The sequence below is a fragment of the Pempheris klunzingeri genome, chromosome 15 (genome assembly GCF_042242105.1).
Source record: "Pempheris klunzingeri isolate RE-2024b chromosome 15, fPemKlu1.hap1, whole genome shotgun sequence".
NCBI classification, from domain to species: domain Eukaryota; kingdom Metazoa; phylum Chordata; class Actinopteri; order Acropomatiformes; family Pempheridae; genus Pempheris; species Pempheris klunzingeri.
In genome coordinates, this window is record NC_092026.1 from 4,606,481 (window position 1) to 4,629,603 (window position 23,123).

The window sequence follows — 23,123 nt, forward strand, 5'->3', positions numbered from 1 at the left end:
AGGGCTCTGGAGGAAATCAACATCCATCATTTATTACAGCAAAAATATTAACAATCAATGAATGTATTCATATATTACGAAGAAAGTAAAATATACAGCTTAAAACTCCAGCTTTAAGCCATATGTGTAGTGCTCAACAGAGATAAAACGGTCAATAAATAAACCTCCAGTAATGCATTTCATTATTGAAAAATAATGACATCGATATTTCATATACATATCCATCTATTACACACAATCATACAGACATTAGCTCTAAGATGTGTATCACACTGTGAGATGGATGAAAAACACAGAGTCCATGCTTTTAGTCTTGTAGGTAACATAGTGGAAAGACAGGAGTGGTCAAATTCTCTGGAGAGACTGTAGAAACAGCATGAGGAAAACATGATCACTTCACAGATAATACCCTTAGCACCACACTGCCAAAGAGGTAATAAAAGAAACAACTAACTACACCTTCTCAGCTGTAGGCTATTCAAGTACTGTACGGAAATCCTTTGGGCAACACACACAACTGAAAGGACATTGAGGGAAAACGTTATGGCATCTCTAGATTAAGTTGACTTACTTTGACACTTTAAGAATGGTAGTTTTAGACGAAACGGATGAATCTCTTTCTCAAACAGATAAGACCGCTCAGGTGTGATACATGATCTTGTAACTATGGCTCCACAGGCAGGTTCCCAAAACATCTGTTGCTTAAGTAAATCCTTGTTTCCCCTCCAATCAAATCGTCCTCCTGAAGCTAAAAAGTCTCATTCACAAATTTTGTTCTCCCTCTCCGTCTCTTTCGAGGAGAGAGAATGGCGGTAAACATCTGTTGCTGCTGTGCAAAAGATAAATCAAGCTCAAAAGTGCAATCAGTGATATTTTCCTAGCTGTTTGCACAAAATAATCATAATATATCAGTTAAGGTTTGCAGTTGTTGATAATAAAAGACAGGCACCCCTTTTCCTCTTGACATTAGTCCCCATATTCTATGTTGGACCATATTTAGTCTCTCCTAAACTCAAGTGAACATCATTACAGACTTAAACATAGCAAACCTCAGCTCATCACATCAAAGCAGTTGCTAACATTTTGCAAACATCCAGCTGTTGGGGTCATTGTGCTTCGTCTCGCTTGTCGTTTGCCCTTTTATACTGGAATGAAACTGAAACTTTGAATGTGTAGTATTTTATGTATCGTTCCAATGCAGTATCAGTGCCAATGCTGAAATTTAGCAACATGGAGTAAATATACCCAACACTGGTGTATCACTGGTTTTAGCAAACACTGGCAATGTTTTCCTGCCTCGGCTCTTTGAGCGAGAAATCCCAATATAGACTTTGTGATAGGACCATGGAGGAATGTGGTGAAAGATATTTGCAAACGTTGTTGCAGTTCCCCGTGGCTGCCTTTAGATGTGGTAAAGACTCACGCTGTATTTTAATGGTTGCACCTTTAACAAGGAATTGCTTTGGCTTCCGGTGTTTTGGGAGACTCGGTCGTGCCCCATCTCAGCGACGGAACCAGACCCAGGTGTTAATCAGCCAGAACGCCACAGTCGCAGAATACAGGATCACCTCTCGCTTGGAGCGTTCTTTGTTTTCTTCCTCCAGCAGGTGCAGACGCCGGTTCAGCTTCACAATCTGAATGACCACGTGGACACAAAGTGTTGTATGCAGTAAGATGATGTCACAAGCAGAACCACAGTGACCATATCAAGATCAAACAGGCATGAAGAACCTCAATCCTGGGATTATCTGTTTTTAAAACGTCAAACAAACTTGCATAAAACCATTAAAGTACAGCAACAGTTGAACAATATTGTGGAAATATTGTGGAAATATTTTTTGTACTTTCTTATTGGCCCATGATGTGACCAGTACTTGTATTAATATTGTTTGGTGAGTCTGTTTGTTTACAGCTGAGTATCTAAAAATGCCAGTTGTAACTCAGCTGATAAGCAGCCTGATATATAAGCTTGTCTGTATGCCTTTGCTGTACCCCAACAGTTGTAAATTGTAAACCCAAAAGTGGGGGAAATACTGGGGGCATATTACCTGTCGTCGTAGTGAGGAGGCGTCCACTAAGCCAGACTCATCAGGGTTTATGTCCAGGGCCAGGTCCATGTGTGGTCTGTGGACACCAGCATATCTCAGTTCAGAATAATGATAACACAATTAGCCTGCATAGCTATGGAAACTATCCTGAAGACATTATGGGGACGGCGATGATTATATTGTATAAATCCTCTCCTGCATTGGTGAGTTTAAATTTGCCAACACAGAATAAGGTTGGCGCAGAATGCTGATAACGTGCGTCATTAATGACGTTAAGTTTTTAAGTTTAGGTAGCTGCGCTATAACAGTGTTCTTGCCTCAAGCGGAGCACAGTGGGATTAATGTAAGCTGAGGCTGTGAAACAATATTAAAGACCTTATGTTACTCCTCTTAGTGAGAAATACCCCCCCCCCCCAAAAAAAATAAATTAGCTCTCCTAAAGTCCCAATGCTGTGAGAAAGTGACCACGAGGACCAGATGTTTGCTCAAAGAAACTTTGTGACACAGTTCCGTGACTTCTGATGAACTTGAGGACAAACAAAAAAGAGACGTGACCTGCGATGGCTGTCATCCAGCACTTCAAGGACCTGCTGGTATGCCCGGCGCGTTGATGACTGAATATACGACAGGAACCCCGCAGCTGTGAACAGGTTGATGTTTACATCCTCAGGGGAACAGAGGGGGGGACACAAGCGGACTGGGGGGGCAGAAGGGGTAGGGGTTACACTGGCAGAGAGGTAAATAGGGAGAAACAGTAAAGAAAAAAGATATTTTTTTAAACAAACCAAGAGCAAAATAAGAATAACACATTCAGAATGGAAAGGCAGCAGCAGTGAAGCAATGCTGTATCTCGACTGTGAATGTTTGCTTACCTCGTATCACCTCTGACGATCTGACTGCTGTGGCGGCCAGATATGTTCTCACTCGCACTGCGTTCCCTTCGAGACCGAGCGTGAAAGTGGGCCTGTGGATGATACACAGCTTTTAAATTGTGTTCACGCTCAAACTAAAAAGCTACAGGTCAAAACCACACCTGTTCTTTGTCGCTTCCTTTCAAAGTAGTTTACAGTGACGACGTGATTATTGATCAACACGGAGAACGACAGAAAGCCGCCCACCCCTGAGCCTGGTTCTGTTCGAGGTTTCTTCCTGTTAATGGGGAGTTTTTCTAATATAATATCTGATGCTGCTCATGTGGGGATTCTCTAATCCTTACTTTAACTTTCTTAATTAAAGAGTTCGGTCTAGACCTGCTCTTTATGGAAAACGTCTTGAGATACCACTTGTGATTAATTGGCGTTATATAAATAAAGATTGATTGATTCATTATTAATGTGATCACAGGCACATTTAGTCCAGTAGAATTGATTTGAAAAAGTAAACATTGATTTTGGCCACAGCAAAAACATTACGCCATCTGTAACTTTCCATATCTGAATTTTTTTCCCAGGAGATCCTTAAGTTTTGAAATTTGTTCTTGTTTTCATTCTACTGCAGATAAATAATGGTTCTGGTTTCTTCTCTTAGCACCACTGTAATGTATCCTCTAATCTCCCTATAGTATTTCTTCCTTGTTTCAAGCTTCAGCAGCTTCAATATCCAACGTGAGTCTGAGTCCAGGTCTTATTGTAGGTGAGAATGAGCATGGGTGTAACACTATCTCTGCTTGTAACTACAATCCCAGAACCACGAAGACAAGAGGTCGAGAACTGAAAAGTAACCACACTTATTTGGCATCAAGTGGGGAGAGGAGGCACACACTATCACAGTATCATTGTCGAAGAATTAACCATCTTGTTTACGCACACATCTGTAGAGCAGAGACTGTTTTGATCAAAATTTCCATATTGGTTTTTGTTTTTCCACCCAATAACCTTCAAATGTTCAGATTTCTACTCTGACTACACCTTTCTGTCTATCATTTTCTATCAGCATGCCGCTATTGTGATCAGTGTCAAGTTCAGTAAATCAAGAAAATCAAATTAATTGTTATGAGAAATAAAAAGGACACAGCATGAAAAACCTGGATTTGACCCTTACCCCCTGGCTGGGATTGCCCTGTGAAGAAGCAGCTTGATCAGTTTCAAGGGAGTCCAGTGGCTGTTCTGTAAGGGTGAGGACACGCGGCGGAGCTTTCATGCTAAGGAGGTCCACGGGAGGGACGGATTGAATCAGGTCCAAGTCTCGTGGACGAGAAAATAGAGGGTCCCCATCATCGCCTGTGGAGTAAGTCAGGAGGATCAATTTCAGCCATAGAGTTTTGTGTATGTGCAGGGTATTTTCTGCCTTTAACTTTAACTGGGGTCCTGTCTGCTGTCCTCACCTGCTACAACGATCCTCTCTGGCACCTGCATCAGAGCTGTGTGAGGGGGCAGGGGTTGTTGAAGTGGCAGGGGCCCCGTTTGCTTCTCTGGGGCCACCTTCAGCGTCTCGGGGATTCGCATGCGCTGGCTGATGCCCTCCGTGTACTCCAGCTCATAATGGATGCGGTTCATCTCAGCCGCCTCTGCAGAGGGGGAGGTGAAGGTTGGCCCACTCATCCAGCCTATAAACACATCAGAGGGAAGGAAAGAGAAAAACACTATAAGCTAAACACTCAACAGATTAAAGCAAGACTGGCATGTGGAAATTTAAGATACACTTCAGTGACAGCACTATCACAGAGGCAGGAGTGTCAAATATTAACACATTTCTAATATCTAAGACTCCTGGATGTTTACATCTCCCTCATGTGGCCTGCCAGCAATGCCATCCTGATTTTTTTTATAGTCTACTTTAAAGCAGCATCACTGTGCCTCATTAAAAGGGACAAATAGTGTGAATGTAGCTCTTGCTAATTGGCTCAGTGGCTTAAAGTGCAGCCCAAACACGCTCCTTGGCCCGTTTATAGAAGGGCATGTCCCGTAGAGGAACCAAACAAGCCCAACCACCACCAGGTGGGGGACATGGGGGCTAAGCTAATAAATAATGCATCAGAAATAACATTTCATGTTGGGTTGCGTGAAATTACATAACCCTGACATGAGGAGTAGCTGTCATTTACACACGGCTTCAATGTCACTGAATGAAACCCCACAGGAGACGCCATGGCTAGCATGTACGTTAGCTAATATGTGGCTAATGTTACTAGTATACATTAGCTTTTAGTTATCTTTAACACAACATGTTAGCTTAGCTGTCCGCTGATAACCGCTGGCTGTTTGTAGTAACCAGACGCTAACAGGCTAGCCGGACATATCCACTCAGCTTTAGCTTCTGTGACTACTCACCGTTATGGTTTTATCGCCGGAGTTTAAAATGTCATGTGTCAAAATATTGTCCTTTTTGAGAAGCTAGCAGCATCAACCGGGAAGGACGACAAGTGCAACCAAGCACACACCGCCTCTAGCCAGTGTGTGCGTTTGTAGCTGTCAGTTAGTCACCCCGTGCGCCCGTGGGGGCGGAGCGTGTGAGCTGCGACGTCAGTCCAACCGAGCCGCACCAGCAGGCGGCACCCAGGAGAGAAAACAAGCGCACACTATTATCACACTCAAATTAGCTGGTTACGTACAATGTTTATGTAATTAGTTTAATTAACACAAGATAAAGCAAAGCTATAGTTTAGATGTGTTTACGCCATTAACACAGAGTTTGGTTGGTCAATTCCAGCTCAATTGAACTAATATGTAATTTAAGATAGGTATTTATTTCCTGGAAGACATAGAAATAATTTCATAAGAAAACAATTGCTGAGGATTATTGGAAAATTACTGCCTGAGGTTAAATTTTTAGCGTCTTTAATTACAAATAGGAGTTGATTCTATTTCTGCAAATAAAAAAGATTGGTTTCACTAAGAGAAAGGGTCACTAAGGAAATAGTAACAAACCTGCGCCTGTTTCATTTGCACCATTTAGGTTAAAGTAATGCAAAGTTAAAGTTAAAGTAATCAGCGTTTGAATGCTTCATTATGATGGTGAGACAAAGATGCAAAAACTAATCAAAAATACAGTTTAACTTACATGTACAGTAATATATTCTCTGTCACTTTTCATGGATTATATGGAGATGTTTAGTAAATTTTTCACACTTCAAACAACGTGCATGTGCATAGTTAACTACCTGTAAATGTTCAGAGTGTCATAGCAAAGAGAATATCTGCATCTGACCCCAATCTTTTCCATTTTGGTGATAACAGTCGCTTAAGGTATGTCTGCCAGTGACAGCAAACCTGCAATAAATTCTGCAGCATGTTTTCTGGCCACTACTTTTTTTTCATTGGGCTTTATTTAAACACCAAGATGTACAGTATTATGACAGCGTGCGGCCTGTAGCCTGGTGTGTCCATTTAGAAGCAGAATGTAAAACAAAGGGAGATTCAGAGGTAGCCGGGCTAGTGCAGTTCTCTTCCATAAAAACATGCACACATCCACAACAGATCAGCAAAACAGCTCTAATACATAATGTAATATATATATATATACAATGTATAGCTTGTTTACAAGTTTGTTTGCAGTCTATTATGGGACGAGACTCAAATAAAGATCATATGTTACTGTGGAGCACAAAATCAAGCCAATAGCTGTCTGCTGAAATACAACATGGCCTCAGGTTTATATTACATTGTACTGTATTATGCGAATATGTTAGACTGCTTTATTACATGATATGCTATTATATGTTTTTATGATAGTATTAAGTAGATAGTATTAGTATAATACCTAATTATATTACTGTATATATTATTCTGGTATACACTATACTATACTATACTATATTAACACCACTATGTCACTCTTTGTATAGTTTCTATCTTTATCTTTATTCTGAATTTTATTTTGGTATATTTAATTACATACCTAACATGCTCAGGCATAAATTAGTTCAGATGTGTGCATTTAGAGTGCATATTTTGGTCATGAATGTGTGTGACAGCATGGCAGAGGCGTTCAGGTACCAGAAAAGCGTTAACAGAGCTCAGAAATACAACTCCCACAATCCCGCCTTCCTCAAACCCAGTGCGCATGCGTCCACCGCCTGGGCCATTATTTTGTCCTCCTCAAGCTTCAAATGAACAACAGGCTAAACGTTCCTTGAAATGAATTAAATATTAATACACGGAAGGAGCTTTTTTCTCTTCTAGTTCATCACCGCCGACATAAATGGAGTCTCTCGGTCACTAGCTTGTTGTCTCGCCGGGCTCTTCAGTGCTCCGTTGGGCTTGGAGGCCGAAAACAGTGCGCGGAGTGACAGCCCCGTTAAAGCCAGCAGATTGGGTGTTTATCCAGTTGGCTAGCGACCTAGCTAGCTTCCTAGACAGCTAAGAGGGGAGGAAAAACCCGAAAGGACCATCTGATAACTTCGGAAAGAGAGAGCTGTGGCTGTCCCTGTCCCGTCCAACCTGCAGAGGGGATGGCACACCTTCGAGACATGCAAAACCAGGTAGAGAAACCCTCTTTTCACCAACTGTCACCTCCCTTCTTCTTGTCCAAGACAAGGCGAACCCCCATGACTGTCAGGCTCTCCACGAATAGGTGGGTGGGGGTCTAAGCCATCAGTGCAAGTGATCAAACTCACTATTCATGAATTCATTTATGTCTCAGATTCATCAACTCTAAATTCAGTCAACATATCCTGCAATATTTTAAAGCTCTCCGTTGTTTTAGAAGGGCAGCTGTCACACACAGTAAATGCTAGAATAAGTTTTTTTTCTATGTGCTTCCTACTCAGTCAAATCATTTCCTGCTGTGATGTAGAAAGAAAACCACTGAACTTTCAAGTGTCATGCCTCTAGAGTTACATCCTGGCACAAAGTTCAATCTAGTGTGCAGGTAATTATAAATTATATGGGCTTTGGCCAGAGAGATGGCTACTGACACAGATAAGAAAGGTTAATCATCCATCATCATCTTTTTTTTTTATATTTGAGCAGCGTGAGAGGACATTATTAAATAGGCCGACAGATGGATGTAACTCCAGCTATCACGTCTAATTAACCTTTATGAAATAGCATTCGTATGTGAAACAAGTTTGCCCTCAGCACACAAGTTCAGTGCTGTTCAGGTGTCGCCGTCATCAGGAAATGCGCTCAATAATTCAATGCTGTCTTTGCTGTCACTGGACCAGAACACCCGGTTGGACCCCGAGGAGTATTTCACCAAGCAGGAGCGGATTGGGAAGGGTTCCTTCGGAGAGGTCTACAAAGGCATCAACAACCGCACGAAGGAGGTGGTGGCGATTAAAATTATAGATCTGGAGGAGGCAGAAGATGAGATCGAAGACATCCAGCAGGAGATCACAGTGCTGAGCCAGTGTGATAGCCCTTTTGTTACAAAGTATTATGGATCATACCTGAAGGTGAGACAATAACAAAAAGTACCGAAGCCACACAGACACACAGATTATCTCCAGTTATCAACATCAAGCGGTATTTTTAAATCTCAAACCTTAAACGTCAAGTTTTTATTTCCTCTCAGGGGACCAAGCTGTGGATTATCATGGAGTATTTAGGTGGAGGATCTGCTCTGGATCTGGTAAGAAGATTTACTTTATTTTTTTTCCACAAAGCTTACAAACTTTAATCTACACAAAACTTTCTATACACAAGAAGTAAAACTTCTACGTCTTTGTGGCTCTCGCTCCCAACTTCCACATTCTCCTGATGTATTTGTCCCCCTCGCTAGCTCCGTCCCGGGCCTCTTGAAGAGACTTACATTGCTACTATACTGAGGGAAATCCTGAAGGGGCTTGAGTATCTGCACTCTGAAAGGAAGATCCACAGAGATATCAAAGGTAACAAGCACTCCTCTTCATGCAGTGAGGAAGAGAAAAAAACCCTCTTTTTCATTTAGCATCATATAGATCAATGTTTTCCTGGTACAAAGCCACATATCATGCTTATAATTCAGAGCTAATTAGCAGCAGTGTGATGTATTGTGTGGAGTGACCATCTATGAACTTTAAAACACTTTGATTCGAGCTCCCCATCAGCTGCACTGAGCAAGACTCTGAGCGGTGAGAAGCGATGGGGAGCTGCTGAGTATGTATATCCAGTATTAACCAGATGCTTGACAGAATAAGTCCACACGCTGAAATATGCTACCAAGCTGCGTCCATTTATTAACACCATCTGTGAGCTTGCAACACACTGCAGGTGTTAAATGTATATATGTGTGTGGAGCTATTTTTTTTTTCTCCCCTGCTCTCTGTAGCAGATGTTAAGCTCTTCCCTTCGTAACAAATAGGATTTACCTGTTTGGAATTATAAGAGAATCATAGAAATAATGACACCAAGATGAAAAGTCAAAGGTGGAAAATAATTAGAAGACTTTGCATAGACACTGCCTGTGTAGTGTGTTTCAATTCCACCTGAAGGCGTTCTTACTCATCTCCAATGTGTGAAGCTGTTTGTTGTTTCGCCACAGTGAAACTGGGGAATGGACACCAAACGGTTTTTTGTGCCTTTTTCAATAATCTGTAATGCATAATAAGACAGAAATGACACTTGATCGGCCAAAATAAGGTGCTACAACGCTCGGTTGCACATTAGTGCATCAGATTGAAACTCGTCATCCTCCATGCTGGATTGTTCGCACTACTTATATTATTTGCTCTTTCCTTTCCTCTCCCTCGCTTTCTCTCCTAGCTGCCAATGTGCTCTTGTCGGAGCAGGGCGACGTGAAGCTGGCAGATTTCGGGGTGGCGGGACAGCTGACAGATACCCAGATTAAGAGGAACACATTTGTTGGCACTCCTTTCTGGATGGCTCCAGAAGTTATTAAACAGTCAGCTTATGACTTCAAGGTGCGGCCTCAGTGGATAATAGACACCCTGTGTTACTGCTTTTGACTGAACGCTGTCTTTAAGTGGTTTGCTTGTTTGTTTTTCACTTTGGGGCGAAGAGACTTTGGTAGAACACTGAGCCCATGAAGAGATAATACATGAAACATGCATGGGAAGAAGTGTTTGATGCACTTTTCTTTCATTAAGGAGCTTTTTTTTTAATTGCTTACTCTCTGTGTGTGTATGTGAGTTTAACACACCTAACTTTATCTCCTCAGGCTGATATTTGGTCCCTGGGAATCACTGCCATTGAGCTGGCCAAAGGGGAACCTCCCAACTCTGACCTACACCCCATGAGGGTCCTTTTCCTCATCCCGAAAAACACTCCACCCACACTCGAGGGACCTTACAGCAAGCCCTTCAAAGAGTTTGTGGAGGCTTGTCTAAATAAAGACCCTCGTTTTGTGAGTAATACACCTCCATCCGTCTGCAACCAATGTAGCAGAACTAAACTGGATTCACGTTTGTTTGAGTTCAGATCAGAAATCTGGCAAATAATTCCAGATTGGCACGTCTGTCCTGAGTGTAAGACTCGTTTATTTTACCAGATATTTTGGATTAGCATGTCTTGTCTTCATTAGGAATTATTATTTGTGACGGTGGACTCTTCACCGAAGCTTCCTTTAGCGGTTTATAACTAGACAGTCTGCCTTCCTAACATGTCTGCACAGAGGCCAACAGCCAAAGAGCTCCTGAAGCACAAGTTCATCACACGTTACACCAAGAAGACGGCCTATCTGACGGAGCTGATCGACCGCTACCGCCGCTGGAAGTCAGAGGGGCACGGGGAGGAATCCAGCTCGGACGACTCTGATATGTGAGTCTCAAGCACAAACATTGATGCAGTCCAGTTGTACACTTTCCAAAGGACCTGTCTTAAACTGGTGATACCAAACTGGCCTATTAGAGAATGTCAGCGTGATTTATAGATGAGTTACTGGGAGAAGTGGTTGTCCTCCAAGTAATATCAGTGATGAACAACATGTACAAGCTTGTGACAAATACACATGCACTTGTCCTCAATAGAAACCTTTTCTCTGAATGTACTAAAATTAGGTCATTGATTCATTATATGAAAGCTGGGTCATGTTGGTGCCCCTCACATTTTGAAATATGTCTTCCTCTCCTCCTTCCCGTCTCTGTGTTCCTTCAGGGATGCCGATGGCGATGTGGATACATGTCCCATGTGGACCTTCCCCACGGTCAGACCCAACTCCATGAACAAGTTACAGAAGGGCTACACACACACAGATTCAGAGGTAAGACACATTCAGCACACAGACGCGAACGAGTCAAATCTTTTGTTTATTTTGGCCTAACGTCCTTTTTCCTCTTCCCAGTCAGGAGATTCGGTGAAAAGGCAACCCAAGTCACAATGCTTGTCTGCTTTGGTAACACCCATCTTCAGAGAGGTAGGCGTGCTGGGAGTGAGGATTATATAACTTTGAATACTACAATTCATTCTACTCCAAGTAATTTTAAACAATAAAGAACAGAAAATATACGCAAAAAAAAAAAAGTACAGTGAAACACGCTGCTCAAGTACTGACAAGGACAAAAACGCCTGTTTAACAAAAGTTTTCTATTGTAAGGGACGATTTCCTGAAGACAGTTAAAAAAAAATAATGTAATATTCAATCCCCTCTAAAAAAGAAAGTTTTTATTATTCTTTGTTGTCTTCTGCTGTCACTCCCGCGAGCAGGAATGAGCTAGAAACGGGACATGACGGCACATTCAGTTACCAAGAAACACAAGCCCAGTCGGCCACATGGTGGCGCTGTCATTAAGGCCCAAGAAGATGATTTTTGGAAAGGCCACGCCCCTCGCTGAACTTGAAATTTGACGCACATGCTAATGTGCATAATGTGAAAAATAGTAATATAACATCTACTTTTTTAGATTTTTACTGTGTCAAGACTAAATTTGGTACGCAGCATTGTGAGAGTGAGATGAGCAAGATTGGTCAAAAAGTCTCCATTGATCAAAATAATATAAAGATCATGATATAATAAGGGCAGGGCTTGGCAGGAAATAGGCTATAATTTAAGATATATTTGAGGCAACCTGATGAAACTCACTGGAGACATCCTCCACTTGGTGCTGAATGTAAACGGTAAAAAGGCGGACAAACAGCAGAACAGAAGTGTGCAATTACTGAAGTGCTGCACTGGGATGATGCAAGTGTGTGATTGGTGTGAGGAAATTGATTGATAGAGATGTTATGTGAGTATTGTGTAGTCTGAAGTTGTTTTAAAATAGTAGATATATAATTAATAAAACTGAAAAGATAAAGGAAACCACGAAGCTTGTAAATACAAGAATCAACAGCTGACTAATCTCTGCTTGTTCTGCTGTCATAACATGTAAACAGTTGAAATTAGGCGTCATTTTGTTCGGTTACAACATGGAAAAGTCTTTTCTCTGTCACCAGTTGAAGGAGAAGCGGCGGGCAAGTGGCGGGGGTGTAGGAGCCATTGAGGAGCTGGAAAACGCCTTCAACCTGGCCGAGGAGTCGTGTCCGGGCATCTCCGACCGCCTCGTCACACACATCATGGAAAGAGTGTGCAGGTGATTCACCGACCGTCTATTATGCAGCGATAAAAAACACGACTTCATTTGAATTAATGGATGTTAATGTCGTTCTGTCAGGTTTTCTTTGAATGGTAACACCACCCCGTCCTCGCGGTGAAACCCCAGCTGGATGTAACTTAACCCGGACCCCTTTTCTGCCTCCCAGACCCACCCAACGCCTCAGATAAGGACCACAGAAGACCCCCCTCCCCACCCACCCGCCCGCTCACCCCCTCACCCCTCGTTTCTTTGCACCCTCCCCAGTCCTGTCCCCTAAGAGATCTTTTAATTAGTTATAATTAAATATTTTTACAGTTTTTCTTTAAGAGCGGAGAGTATTTAAGACAAAAAAGCCATGACATTTAGAGCGTTGTGTATACCTGTTAGACTGAGAAGAAAAAACTATAATAAAGTCTATGGAAAATGTCTACAGTGTCTACTAGTCGGTGTTGCTCAGCATTGGTGGCACAAATAGTTAAATGGAGGAAACAAACACTTACTACAGTCAGATGCCCCTCAGCCTGGGGCTGTACATCACTCAGCATTCAAACTGTAGAGATAGTTCATGTTTAGATTTATGATGTGCCTGTTTATTATATACTATCAGTACTTTTTCATTATTTGTCCTCATAATAAAAAATAAGAGTGTGAGCTCAGGGTTTAGGCAACTGACCTCCATATGCTCGGTCAGGACGTCTAATCTCACTGACATGAAACACAAAGGGAGCAGGAAGCATCAGCATCATGTATGTGGAGGCTTCAGGCTCCTCTGATGCCATTTGATCAAGAGCAGGGCGTCAATAGACAAACGTATTAAAAGAATAACGATGAACCCTGAACATCATGAAGGTAGACAAGCAAAAGACCGGGAGATTAAGTTTAATAAAACTTTTATTACAATATATGCATCAAAAACAATATTTGGTACTTTAATATTGGCTAAAAACAGCACAAAGAGGAATGTCAAGAACTCTCATCTTGGCTGGTGAGGGAAACGTTGGCTACACTGACCTCATCGGGTCACCTTAAATCTCTGAGGTCATGGAAACCACAAAGTAATAAGCAGTTGGGACAGGTAAAGGTTTATACCTCTTAAATCTCACTGCACCAATGAAAACAAAACAGTTAATGCTCCTCGGCACATGACTTCACTTTACAGCGCAGAGGAGACATGGAGTGGTTACGTCTAGTCGATGGAGAGCACCAAGCGGAGGCCAGTCCTTCATTTGAGAAGTCTACAGGAAGACTGTGAGAAGCTGAGGGTCACAGTTTATTTAATTCATATCAAACTCAAAGGGAGCTGAACAACACTTGCCATTGTATTTGACGATCTGAGAACCGCACTAACAGATAAGATGTGGACAGACGAGGGCGAAGCTGATCCCAACACTGCACGAGGGAAAATGTACCTGAAATCTTTACCAGACGGGGCCAAGAGTTGCATGCAGACGGGGGAGATGATTAATAGTGAGCAGGGTGGATCCTATTTAAGGGGAAGCTTGAGTGGTCACTTTTTGACAATATGAATATGAAATCATGATTTCTCAACAAAAAGAATATTGAGAAAATGGCATAAAGGCTGTTTCTGCTACTAGTTTTCACCACTGTTAGCTCTCCCACTCAAGGCTATTGCATGTTTTTAGACATGATTTAGACCCAAAAGCACTGAACACGTGCAGTAATAGCAAAAAAAAAAAAAACAGCAAGGAAACTGAAAAGAACAGAACATCCCAATGGGTTTGTTTTGAAGGTATAGTCCACCAGTTTAAGAGGTGGGTCACGTGACTTCATTTGAATAACTGGCAAAAGTTTAATACAATGAAGAAAAAAAAATGTTAAAAATGAGGAAATAGAACCGTGTGTAAATATATAAACATAACACTGCTTGAATATACTTTCCTGTATGTATAAAAAAGAATGACTCCAGATCCCATTTAGGGTTGGAATAAAAATAGTGGCAAGCTGTACGAGTCAATAACCAGATGGCCTTTACACCTTCTCTGCTATCATCCGTCTCTTTCTAGTCAAACTCGAGCAGTGGCTCAGATACCTGCAGTGAAAAAGAAGAAGTTACACGTTATTTGCAGCTAAAAGATGCTGTAGTGTCTGCATTAGAGAGGGTGTGGGGTGCATCAGTGGCTCTTGCTCCTACCGTGGACTTCTCAGACATCCTCGCCATCTCCCTGCTTCTGCATCTGGGCCTGCATCTTGGCGATCATCTCCTGCATTCGCCTCAACTGTACGACACAGAACATCAACATCACACAACGTTAACATTAAAACAAGAACCAGGCACATTATAAAATATTATTTTTTCATCCCAAAAGGTGCCATATTGTGCAAAATGCACTTTTTAATAACTTTTCAACATAAATGTGTGTCCCTGGGGTGCATACAGACTCCCTTTATGTCACAAAGGAATCCGTTTAACTGAAAACTTCCTGCATCCACCCTGCTGTGCTCCATTTCCTCATTTATGCCAGCTCCAGGTAACACAAACATGCCAAAGGGAAGAGCGACAAACTGTCCTGTTCCTCTAAAACGGAGCGTTCAGACAAAGGCTGAAACAAGCTGCAGCCGCCGTGTCTGATATGAGAAAACTACCGCATTTTTGAACATTAAATGACGTAACCTTTTCTAGAGGGCCTACAACACAAGTATGAAGTTTAAAATGAGCTTGATATTTAAAAAGGGATGGTTTGACTGTTTATATTGAATATACACAGTGTTTACAGCATAACAGATAAACAGTGCAGTGTCTGGAATATCCCACCTCAGCCTCCTTCTCCTGCAGGATCATGTCCTTGTCCATTTCCTCCGGCTCCGGTCCCTTTCTACACCAACGATACAACCGGAGTCACTTTTGATGTTACTGTGATGCTACAAAATCAACTCTGATATTTCTGTATGCCAATCAATAAAACAATCATTGAGTTAAATGCAGTCAGAGAGGTTACACGTGTGAAATCACCGCATGTGATGATCTATAAAGCATTTTACAGAGTCAGTGAGGGAGTTTGTGCCTGTCTGCAATGCCTGACAGGGCGTGTTGTACCATTTTAAGAAGCATTCAGCAAACACGACAAAAGCCACACTGAGAAAGTGAAGAAGGGGTCAGTGGGTTAGTGGGGCTTTTCTCTGCAGAAAGATAGAGCAGCTCACAAGAGAAAAGTGGGCATCTACTACAAACAGCTACACAGAAACTACAGCAGGAAGGTTCAAGAGAGAAGCAGCGAGTGGCAGGGGAACAGCGTTACCTCCCCCAAATGGAAAAAAAATAAACGGTACCTCCAACAGTCCACTCATGGGTTTAGACAAATCAAGTCCAGAAAGGCCATCATTGGACAGATGGCGAGGCAATGTGAAGACAGTAAAGCCACTCCCTTATCCTGGGATGGCTTTAGGAGAAAGTCTAAAAGATTCTTTCTTTCTACATTGAGGGTTAAATGATGATTTGTCCACACTCCGTTAAAAGACACACACTTATCCTGTTTACATCCTCTACGGACACTTAAACTAAATAGGCCATTTAGCAACCAACTAACCATGTGAAACCACAATCCACTGCAGCCCACAGCATCAAATTAAACTCTGCCTCTTTACAACAGCCTGACTGATGTGGTTAACATGCAAAATGACGAGTTAGAGCTACTGTACTACAGAATGATACTACTTCAACATTAAACTATATGAATGAACAGCAGGAGAACAACTGGAGGTACATGATCCATAATACCTTCCGTATACACAGCTCTGGTCTTTTATTACTCATCTCTGACACGTGTCGGCATCTCTGTGTTGTGCGTTTTGTTTTTAAACTCTACTGTACTTATTATACATGATTAACTTCTAATCAAGGTTTGCTGTTTGACGTGGGGGAGGTGCAGAAAAGCAAGCTGACAGACAGGTACGTACGCAGGAGACAGAGGCAGAATGTAACCATGGGAGGACAACCTGCCACCCCGTTTGAGGCGGTCCGAGCGGAAGTTCTCATAGTGAAGGTCTTGGGTAACTTCCTGTAGGTCCTGCATGTGGGTTCTGTGGGGTTGTGGAAAAATCATCAACCGATAAATACTCATTATCATACATGTTGGGAGCTACAGGCTGTGGCTGTCAGAGGAACGTGACAAATGTTTCAACTATCAAAAGTCTTTATTTTAGCCAGACTTCTCTGAGCTCCATTAGACTGCCAGTGTTGCTTGCATCAGTTTGGGACACAGCTCATGTTTTTCTCCTTTCCTGCCTTGGCAACATCCCTTTTCTAATTAGCTACACCCTAACAAAAACCCACTGGCAGGGCTAAAGACTTGCTCCCATTGTGTTTGAAGGCATCCTGGCAAGCTAACAATTTCTCAGAGCTAGCTACGATTTCTTTCCACAGCATCTCTGTAGGTAAACAGACACTATATACACAGTTTGGCAGGTCAGTGACTCTCAATGTCACCTTAGTCTTGTCACTTAAAATTTTAAAAAATAAGGAAAGCAGCTCCTCCGCCACTCACATCAGCATGATCCGCAGCTTGAGGAAGTCGTTGTGCTCTGGATTCTCCACCTCCACCACCCCCCAGGGATACAGGCGGCCCCTCACCTTCTTCCCTTTGGCCTCAATCTGCTGGTTGGATCCCACCACTGCAAATGGGATGCTAGCCTGGAAAAGAAGAGCGGTTCACGTGTCTGTGGTCGGGGTTCAACCACCCGCATAAAGAATCATGGCACTTTTTGAAAAGTACTGGGATGCCTTTAAAAGGTGTTTTATTAGAGCATAGGAAACTGACTGGTTTTAGCCTTGATAAATTCCCATTCCTCAGGTAAAAATAAACACATTAACAGAAAGGAATTTAGGAATTCAGGAATGGAAAGTTTACCTTGAGGATCCTGGTCTGCTCTTTGAAGTCCTCATCCTCGTCTGACTCAGCATCAGGAAGGTGGTAAATCTTGATACCATGTTCATCGATCTCATCCAAGATCTTATAAAGAAGACATTGAAAAAACAAAAGGATGTTAGGACTTGTCCACTTCCTGTCTCACTGTGGTTTATCCACCTTTTGGTTTTACATATTTCATCTAAAACCCTGTTTCAATATAGTACTTTTGGTACAAACAGCATATTCCTACGCTGAATGGCTACAGCAGAGACTGAAATAGATCCTGTACAATGGCTGACTGTTGTTCTCACCCTGCGCTTCAGCCTCTCCCTCTCTCTGAGGGTGAGCGTGTCTGCCTTGGCGATGACAGGGACCACGTTCACCTTATTGTGAATGGCCTTCATAAACTGAACATCCAGTGGTTTCAGGCTGGTGGGACAGGAAACAGACAGGCACGGGGTCAAAGAGAGACAAAGAACTCAAGCAAGTATTTATGAAAAAGGAAGGGTGAAGACTGGGTGTGCGGAATATGGTCAGTAAAAGTTGCACTGACGTTCCTTTCCAACTAAAAAATGTACTGTATGTGTGCAAGTGTGTGCTGCAGATCTCACCCATGGCCAAGCGGAGAGATAAAATAGAAGCAGCAGTGGACTCTATTGTCAACAATGTGTCTACGATTTAGACCGCTCTCATCATGGAGGTAACGCTCAAACTGGTCATCAATGTAGCTGATAATGGTGCTGAAACTAGATGAGGAAAAACACACATTAAATTTACAGTATGCATCACAGTACGCATGCTGATAGCGCACGACTAAACACTAAAATCAAAAGCCCAGATGAAAAATAAATTCTCTTCTTACGATTTAAAACATTTGAACAAACACTTAACTGTCCAAGGTTAGCGGCTCTTTACTGTTCAAGATCACAGGAGTGTTGCTGGGTCATTTATATTTTACCTCATCTCCTCATCAGCATACGCTCTAAAGTGATTCATACCAGTCTTGGCTGTTGATGGCGTCTCCGTATCCTGGTGTGTCTACCACAGTGAGACGGAGCTTCACTCCTCGTTCCTCAATTTCTACTGTCGACGCCTCGATCTGAACCGTCCTTTCTATCTTTTCTGTTGGAGGAAGAATTCATAACATGTAAGGACACAGTCGGCCCACGTATTTCATCTAATGGCTCTTCTACGGTGAATGTGTTGATTATGTGTTCTTAAAAGAGGATGACTAAGTGCATGTGCGTCTGACCTGCTGCTCCTGGGATGACTCTCTCAGGGTAAAGGTCAGTGAGGAACAGGCTGTTGATCAGAGTGGATTTTCCAAGTCCAGATTCACCTTTTGACAACAGAGGAAAATCAAAACTGTAAATGAAACTAAAACCATACAGTGCAAGAGGGAAAAGATATTACACAATTGCTAAAAAAAAAAAAAAGTGAACCACTGTCACTTTCTGGTTGGTGCGAAGAGTTCAGTTTCACTGAGTGGAACAAAAGAGGTCCTCACTGCGCTGCGGGAAACAAGACATCCATCTGTGACGCACACCAGGCCACGCACCGCACGGAAATACATGATACTAAATCTGACTTCAGCATTAATCTTTCCCAGAAATATGTGGAGTGGGTGATTAAACAACCTTAGTACCGGAGGAAGGAGGGCAAGTGTTCATAATCAGTCAAGAAGACGACCCCTGGATAGTTTCAGCCTCACAAAAATCAGCAGCAAGAACTAAGAACAAGGACACCCTCCTCTAGCTTGACTCCATCTTTACATGAGAATGAATTAAAGAAATTGTATACTGGAGACTCTGACACTGATTTTATTTTGATGACAAGGTAAAAGTGCTAAATTTAAACCATTTTCCATGTATTAACAGCAGGTGTCAGGCTGCTGCAAACACATGTAAGACAAAGAAAACAAGCATCTACATGTGGAGTGATTAAGTTTCAAATAGAAGCTAATAGCCTGAGTTGAGCTTTGCAGCAGACTAAAAATACCCTTCTAAGTGATTTTTTGCAGATCCACTGAGCATTGTTTCAGTCTAGCAGCATCTGATTTGTCTGGAAAATCCATTAAACCAGAGCAGTAGTTCAGCGGTAACAACCTCAGCAAACACAGTTTAAGGAACTAAAAGTAAGAAAATGTAAGAAACTGCACTCTTTAAGTCTCAAAGCTACAGAGTTACAGAAAGTGAGACATTAAAGCTTGCATGCTTTACCCAGGAATGCTACTACTGTGGTTCCCACCAGAGCCACTGCAAAAGATTTACAGAAGTCTTTACTACGTCCTAAACTGGCAGTTTTCCAGAACATCTTGTGTGGAAAATCTAAATCGACATATACTGTATATTATACGCTATAGTTTCAGGTGCATGTGGAAAAGGGGCTTTAAAGCGAAAATAATCTGTGTTAGGGTAAGCTTAAAAGCTGATATATACTGAGGAGAACTCATTAATGTTCATGGTGAGATCTGTCGGGGAGAACTGCAGCTATCTATATGTGCAGGAAAACACTGATGTATTTAAGAACCCAGGTCACCCAGAGGGTTAAATAAGCACTCAATGAGTATTCTTGCAGTAGAGGGAATAGCAGGCCTTGTCCACTGTGTGAATCAATCCCTCGAGGCCCACAGACTACATTCCTCTCTGGTTTATTTTAAAGCAAAAGGATGAGCAGTGTTCAGGGGAGCTTCTACCCTCCCCCCTTACCAACAAGCAGGGAGGTTCACACAGTCACAGTGCTCACATCAAGAGTTTACGCTGCTGCTGACGCCAGCTGAGCGACTACACCAATGTGACATCTGCCATTTCCTACTGCCAAAAGCCTTCATGCACACTGAAACACGCCTATACATTACTGAAGGCAAAAGACTCTCTTACAAACAGAGGGATCCATGGAGGTGAATGAGTTGGAAAACTATTATGTAAACAGGCCATTATGAAAATAAGCAAATGACTGCAGCTACAACTTTACAGTGTGCAGGCTAACAGCCAAGATTCCACCATAAATCTATCATAAAAAAATCACATATGCCAAAAAGCCACACATTCCTCAAATGTCCATGTTTACTGTAGCTGTCTAGCATGAACGTTGTTATCACTAAGAAACACTATGATTTCCCAAACTAAATAAAATCTAAGTCACATAATGACAGACGAAATGAGAAAAGACCAGTGAAGATACACTCACCTACCACCATCAACGTAAACTCAAATCCCTTCTTTACTGACTTGCGATGAACCTGATTTGGCAGGTTGGCAAATCCAACGTACCCTGGGGTCTCAGGGTTGGTGAACTGCCCCTGCTGTGGGAAAAAATAAAAGTAGAGTCATCATTTTAAAGAAAAAAAAAACATGTTTGGTGACGTTAAAATGTATGATGAAAGATCAAAGCTCTGCACATAATTATTACTTCAGCTACAACTATTTTTGTCACAGATCTAAATCAGGTAATCATAGCGATAGCATGACAGCCAGCTATTAGTGCGAGAGAAGAGATCAGTGAGGACACATCTGTTCACGAACAGCCACCATATTTAGGAGGGCCACAGTGACTATTTGCAAAAGACCTTCCACCCATCATTCCAGTGTTTATGGCCCTTTGCTACACACGGCTGGTCAGACCGATGAGAAGCAGGCCAATAGGACAGGATTTAACCACGCCTGAAGCAATGTGAGACAGTGGCAAAGCCAAAAACATGAAGCACATGTTCTTTATTTAGACTGCTAAGTTTGCTATTTTTTCATAGTATTGTAAGTGTTGTACACCCTCCCTTCCCCATACTTTCAGCAAAGGTCATGACTGATAAGCCTGATAAGCAGTGTGTTCCTGCTCTGCCTTAGGGCCTTTCAACCAGCATGAAAAGACACAGCGGTGAGTCATGAGGATGGCGAGCAGCATACTGAGCACAGCATTCATCAAATAATACTTGATGAATGCCGTTTTGAACATCAACACAATGCAGAAAGTAATGTAACGAAGAGAAAAGGTCCCACTGAAATGACTGTCTCAGTAAATAAAAGTATTTCACTGAATTAAAAGGTGATTAAAAGGTTTTTTTTTTTTTATTTTAGACTAAGCCATTACTCCCGAGAGACAGTCACTGAAGCAGAAGTAGGAATCTGGTTTCCAACACTCACCTTCATTTTGTCAGCCTGAGACATTTTTCCCCTGGTGAAGCTGAAAGAAATAACAGACTGAATCACATACTGAGGAACTTATAAAGACAGCTGTTGTTAGAACAAAAGTTCCTCCACGTCTGGCATCTATGGAGCTTTTCTGAAATGTAGGCTGTTCATATGAGCACATACTAAACAGGCCTGACTGTGTGAGAGACAGGAAGTCTGGTTTGTGCTCTGAAGGGTTTGTGAGAGCTGTCTCACCACAAAAAAAAAAAAAAAATCCTTTTCCTGCTAAGATAATAGCTGCATTACAGCTGCACCCCACTATAATGCTATGATACGGAGATAGGAGATTTAGCTGTGCTATTAATCCCAACAAATGTTTACCACCTGGTTGTTTTTGTATTTTATACCAACACTCTTCCAAATGAAGTGAAGCTGTCTGAAACACACCCACAATCTGTGAGTTTCTCTGTCTCTCCTCATATGACCAGGCTAAACGGTGTCCTGGCTAATTTAGAGGCTAGTTTGAGATAATGTAAGAAGCCACAACGCCACCCGTCTGCATTAACCTTAAAAACACGCACCGCTAACAAAAAGAAACATTACGAGCTAATTTTCTTGCACATAAGCTAACGTTTGGGGGGTAAATGGAATTAGCTGGTTAATTAGCAACGGCTACTGTCATGACGGTTATAGTAACAGTGAAAATGTGCCACAAATACCCTCATTTTAATGGTAATTCTTGCGCTTAAGAAACTCTCAAGGAGACCAAACCGAAGCTATTAGGCTAACTTACAGCTAGCCGCTCTAGCTTAGCATAGCGTCAACTGACGTTACTAACTAGCCGAGTTTAGTAGTTAGCTTCCTCGGCAGGATGTTGACTTAAATAGCTCGTGTTAGCGTCGTCGATTTAACCGCCATTAACTCAGCGCGGACACATTTTAGGGATGAATAATTGATGAGACCCGAGCTGGGTTACCTTGCAGAGTGTCCGCGGAGATTGTGGTGCAGATGGAGAGGCTAGCCGACGGTGAACAGTGGACTTGGCGGACACCTCAAATTCTTCAGATTCCGGTGCAGCAGCTTCCTTTAGCACACAGACCACAATGCACCGGGCGAGAGCAGCAGCAGCAGCAGCAGGGCCAACGCTGCACATGTGGACCCCTCTGCTGCTGCAAAGTCTGCCTGCCCTCACTCTTTATTAATATATCAGCTTTTAAGGAAGATTAGTTTGGGTTGTCTGAATTATATCCTGGTCTGTGAGGCAGCTCAACTGGAGCATGTGTGGGCCTCCTCCACCCCACTGCTACCACAGGTAAAATATTACAAATATAAACTACTACACTGGAAGCAATACATGCATATAACAATAAATCCCTTTTAACTTAACTAACTTAACTAACTTAACTTAACTTAACTTAACTTAACTTTAACTTTAACTTTAACTTAACTTAACTAATCCGTGTAGTGCTCAGTGGAATTGAAATTTGAACATTTACAACTCAATGATGTGACTTTTCACAACAAAAAAAAAGGAAGATTGTGTGATACAATCAAAAGCTCCAATAGCAGCTCCAAAATAGACCTTGTGGTGAAATGAATATTTATGTTTAAGTATAATCGCTTCATTTTATAGTGATATCACCACTTTTCACCCCACTACAAGCACCATTAGAATATAGGAAATATAACCAAT

The 23,123-nt window shown here is 42.1% G+C and overlaps 3 protein-coding genes across 4 annotated transcripts; 1 reads left to right on the forward strand and 2 right to left on the reverse strand.

The window, feature by feature from the left end:
* Nucleotides 1-26: 26 nt before the first annotated feature.
* LOC139214229 (mitochondrial fission factor homolog A-like) lies at nucleotides 27-5,425 on the reverse strand. Its single transcript, XM_070845027.1, has 7 exons — nucleotides 5,318-5,425; nucleotides 4,372-4,593; nucleotides 4,089-4,267; nucleotides 2,921-3,012; nucleotides 2,604-2,774; nucleotides 2,049-2,124; nucleotides 27-1,634 (listed from the first exon to the last, which is right to left on the reverse strand). Exons 2-7 carry the CDS (start codon nucleotides 4,586-4,588, stop codon nucleotides 1,503-1,505), a joined length of 867 nt encoding a protein of 288 aa, XP_070701128.1. The 5' UTR covers nucleotides 4,589-4,593; nucleotides 5,318-5,425; the 3' UTR covers nucleotides 27-1,502.
* Nucleotides 5,426-7,151: 1,726 nt separating this feature from the next.
* On the forward strand, nucleotides 7,152-12,866 carry stk25b (serine/threonine kinase 25b). The gene is made up of 11 exons (XM_070845741.1): nucleotides 7,152-7,467; nucleotides 8,152-8,382; nucleotides 8,502-8,558; nucleotides 8,709-8,817; nucleotides 9,671-9,828; nucleotides 10,086-10,271; nucleotides 10,539-10,684; nucleotides 11,021-11,126; nucleotides 11,208-11,279; nucleotides 12,299-12,435; nucleotides 12,517-12,866. The coding sequence occupies exons 1-11, from the start codon at nucleotides 7,438-7,440 to the stop codon at nucleotides 12,554-12,556; spliced, it is 1,272 nt and encodes a 423-aa protein (XP_070701842.1). The 5' UTR covers nucleotides 7,152-7,437; the 3' UTR covers nucleotides 12,557-12,866.
* Nucleotides 12,867-13,311: 445 nt separating this feature from the next.
* On the reverse strand, nucleotides 13,312-22,509 carry septin2 (septin 2). 2 transcript variants are annotated; one of them, XM_070845743.1, is made up of 13 exons: nucleotides 22,407-22,509; nucleotides 21,443-21,482; nucleotides 20,493-20,607; nucleotides 18,556-18,642; nucleotides 18,302-18,425; nucleotides 17,915-18,049; nucleotides 17,615-17,732; nucleotides 17,304-17,405; nucleotides 16,941-17,086; nucleotides 16,393-16,476; nucleotides 15,212-15,272; nucleotides 14,591-14,675; nucleotides 13,312-14,488 (listed from the first exon to the last, which is right to left on the reverse strand). In XM_070845743.1, the coding sequence occupies exons 2-12, from the start codon at nucleotides 21,464-21,466 to the stop codon at nucleotides 14,601-14,603; spliced, it is 1,071 nt and encodes a 356-aa protein (XP_070701844.1). In that variant the 5' UTR covers nucleotides 21,467-21,482; nucleotides 22,407-22,509; the 3' UTR covers nucleotides 13,312-14,488; nucleotides 14,591-14,600. The 2 variants fall into 2 exon arrangements, with proteins under 2 accessions (XP_070701844.1, XP_070701843.1); XM_070845742.1 differs by lacking the exon at nucleotides 22,407-22,509 and having other exon boundaries at nucleotides 21,443-21,570.
* Nucleotides 22,510-23,123: the final 614 nt, after the last annotated feature.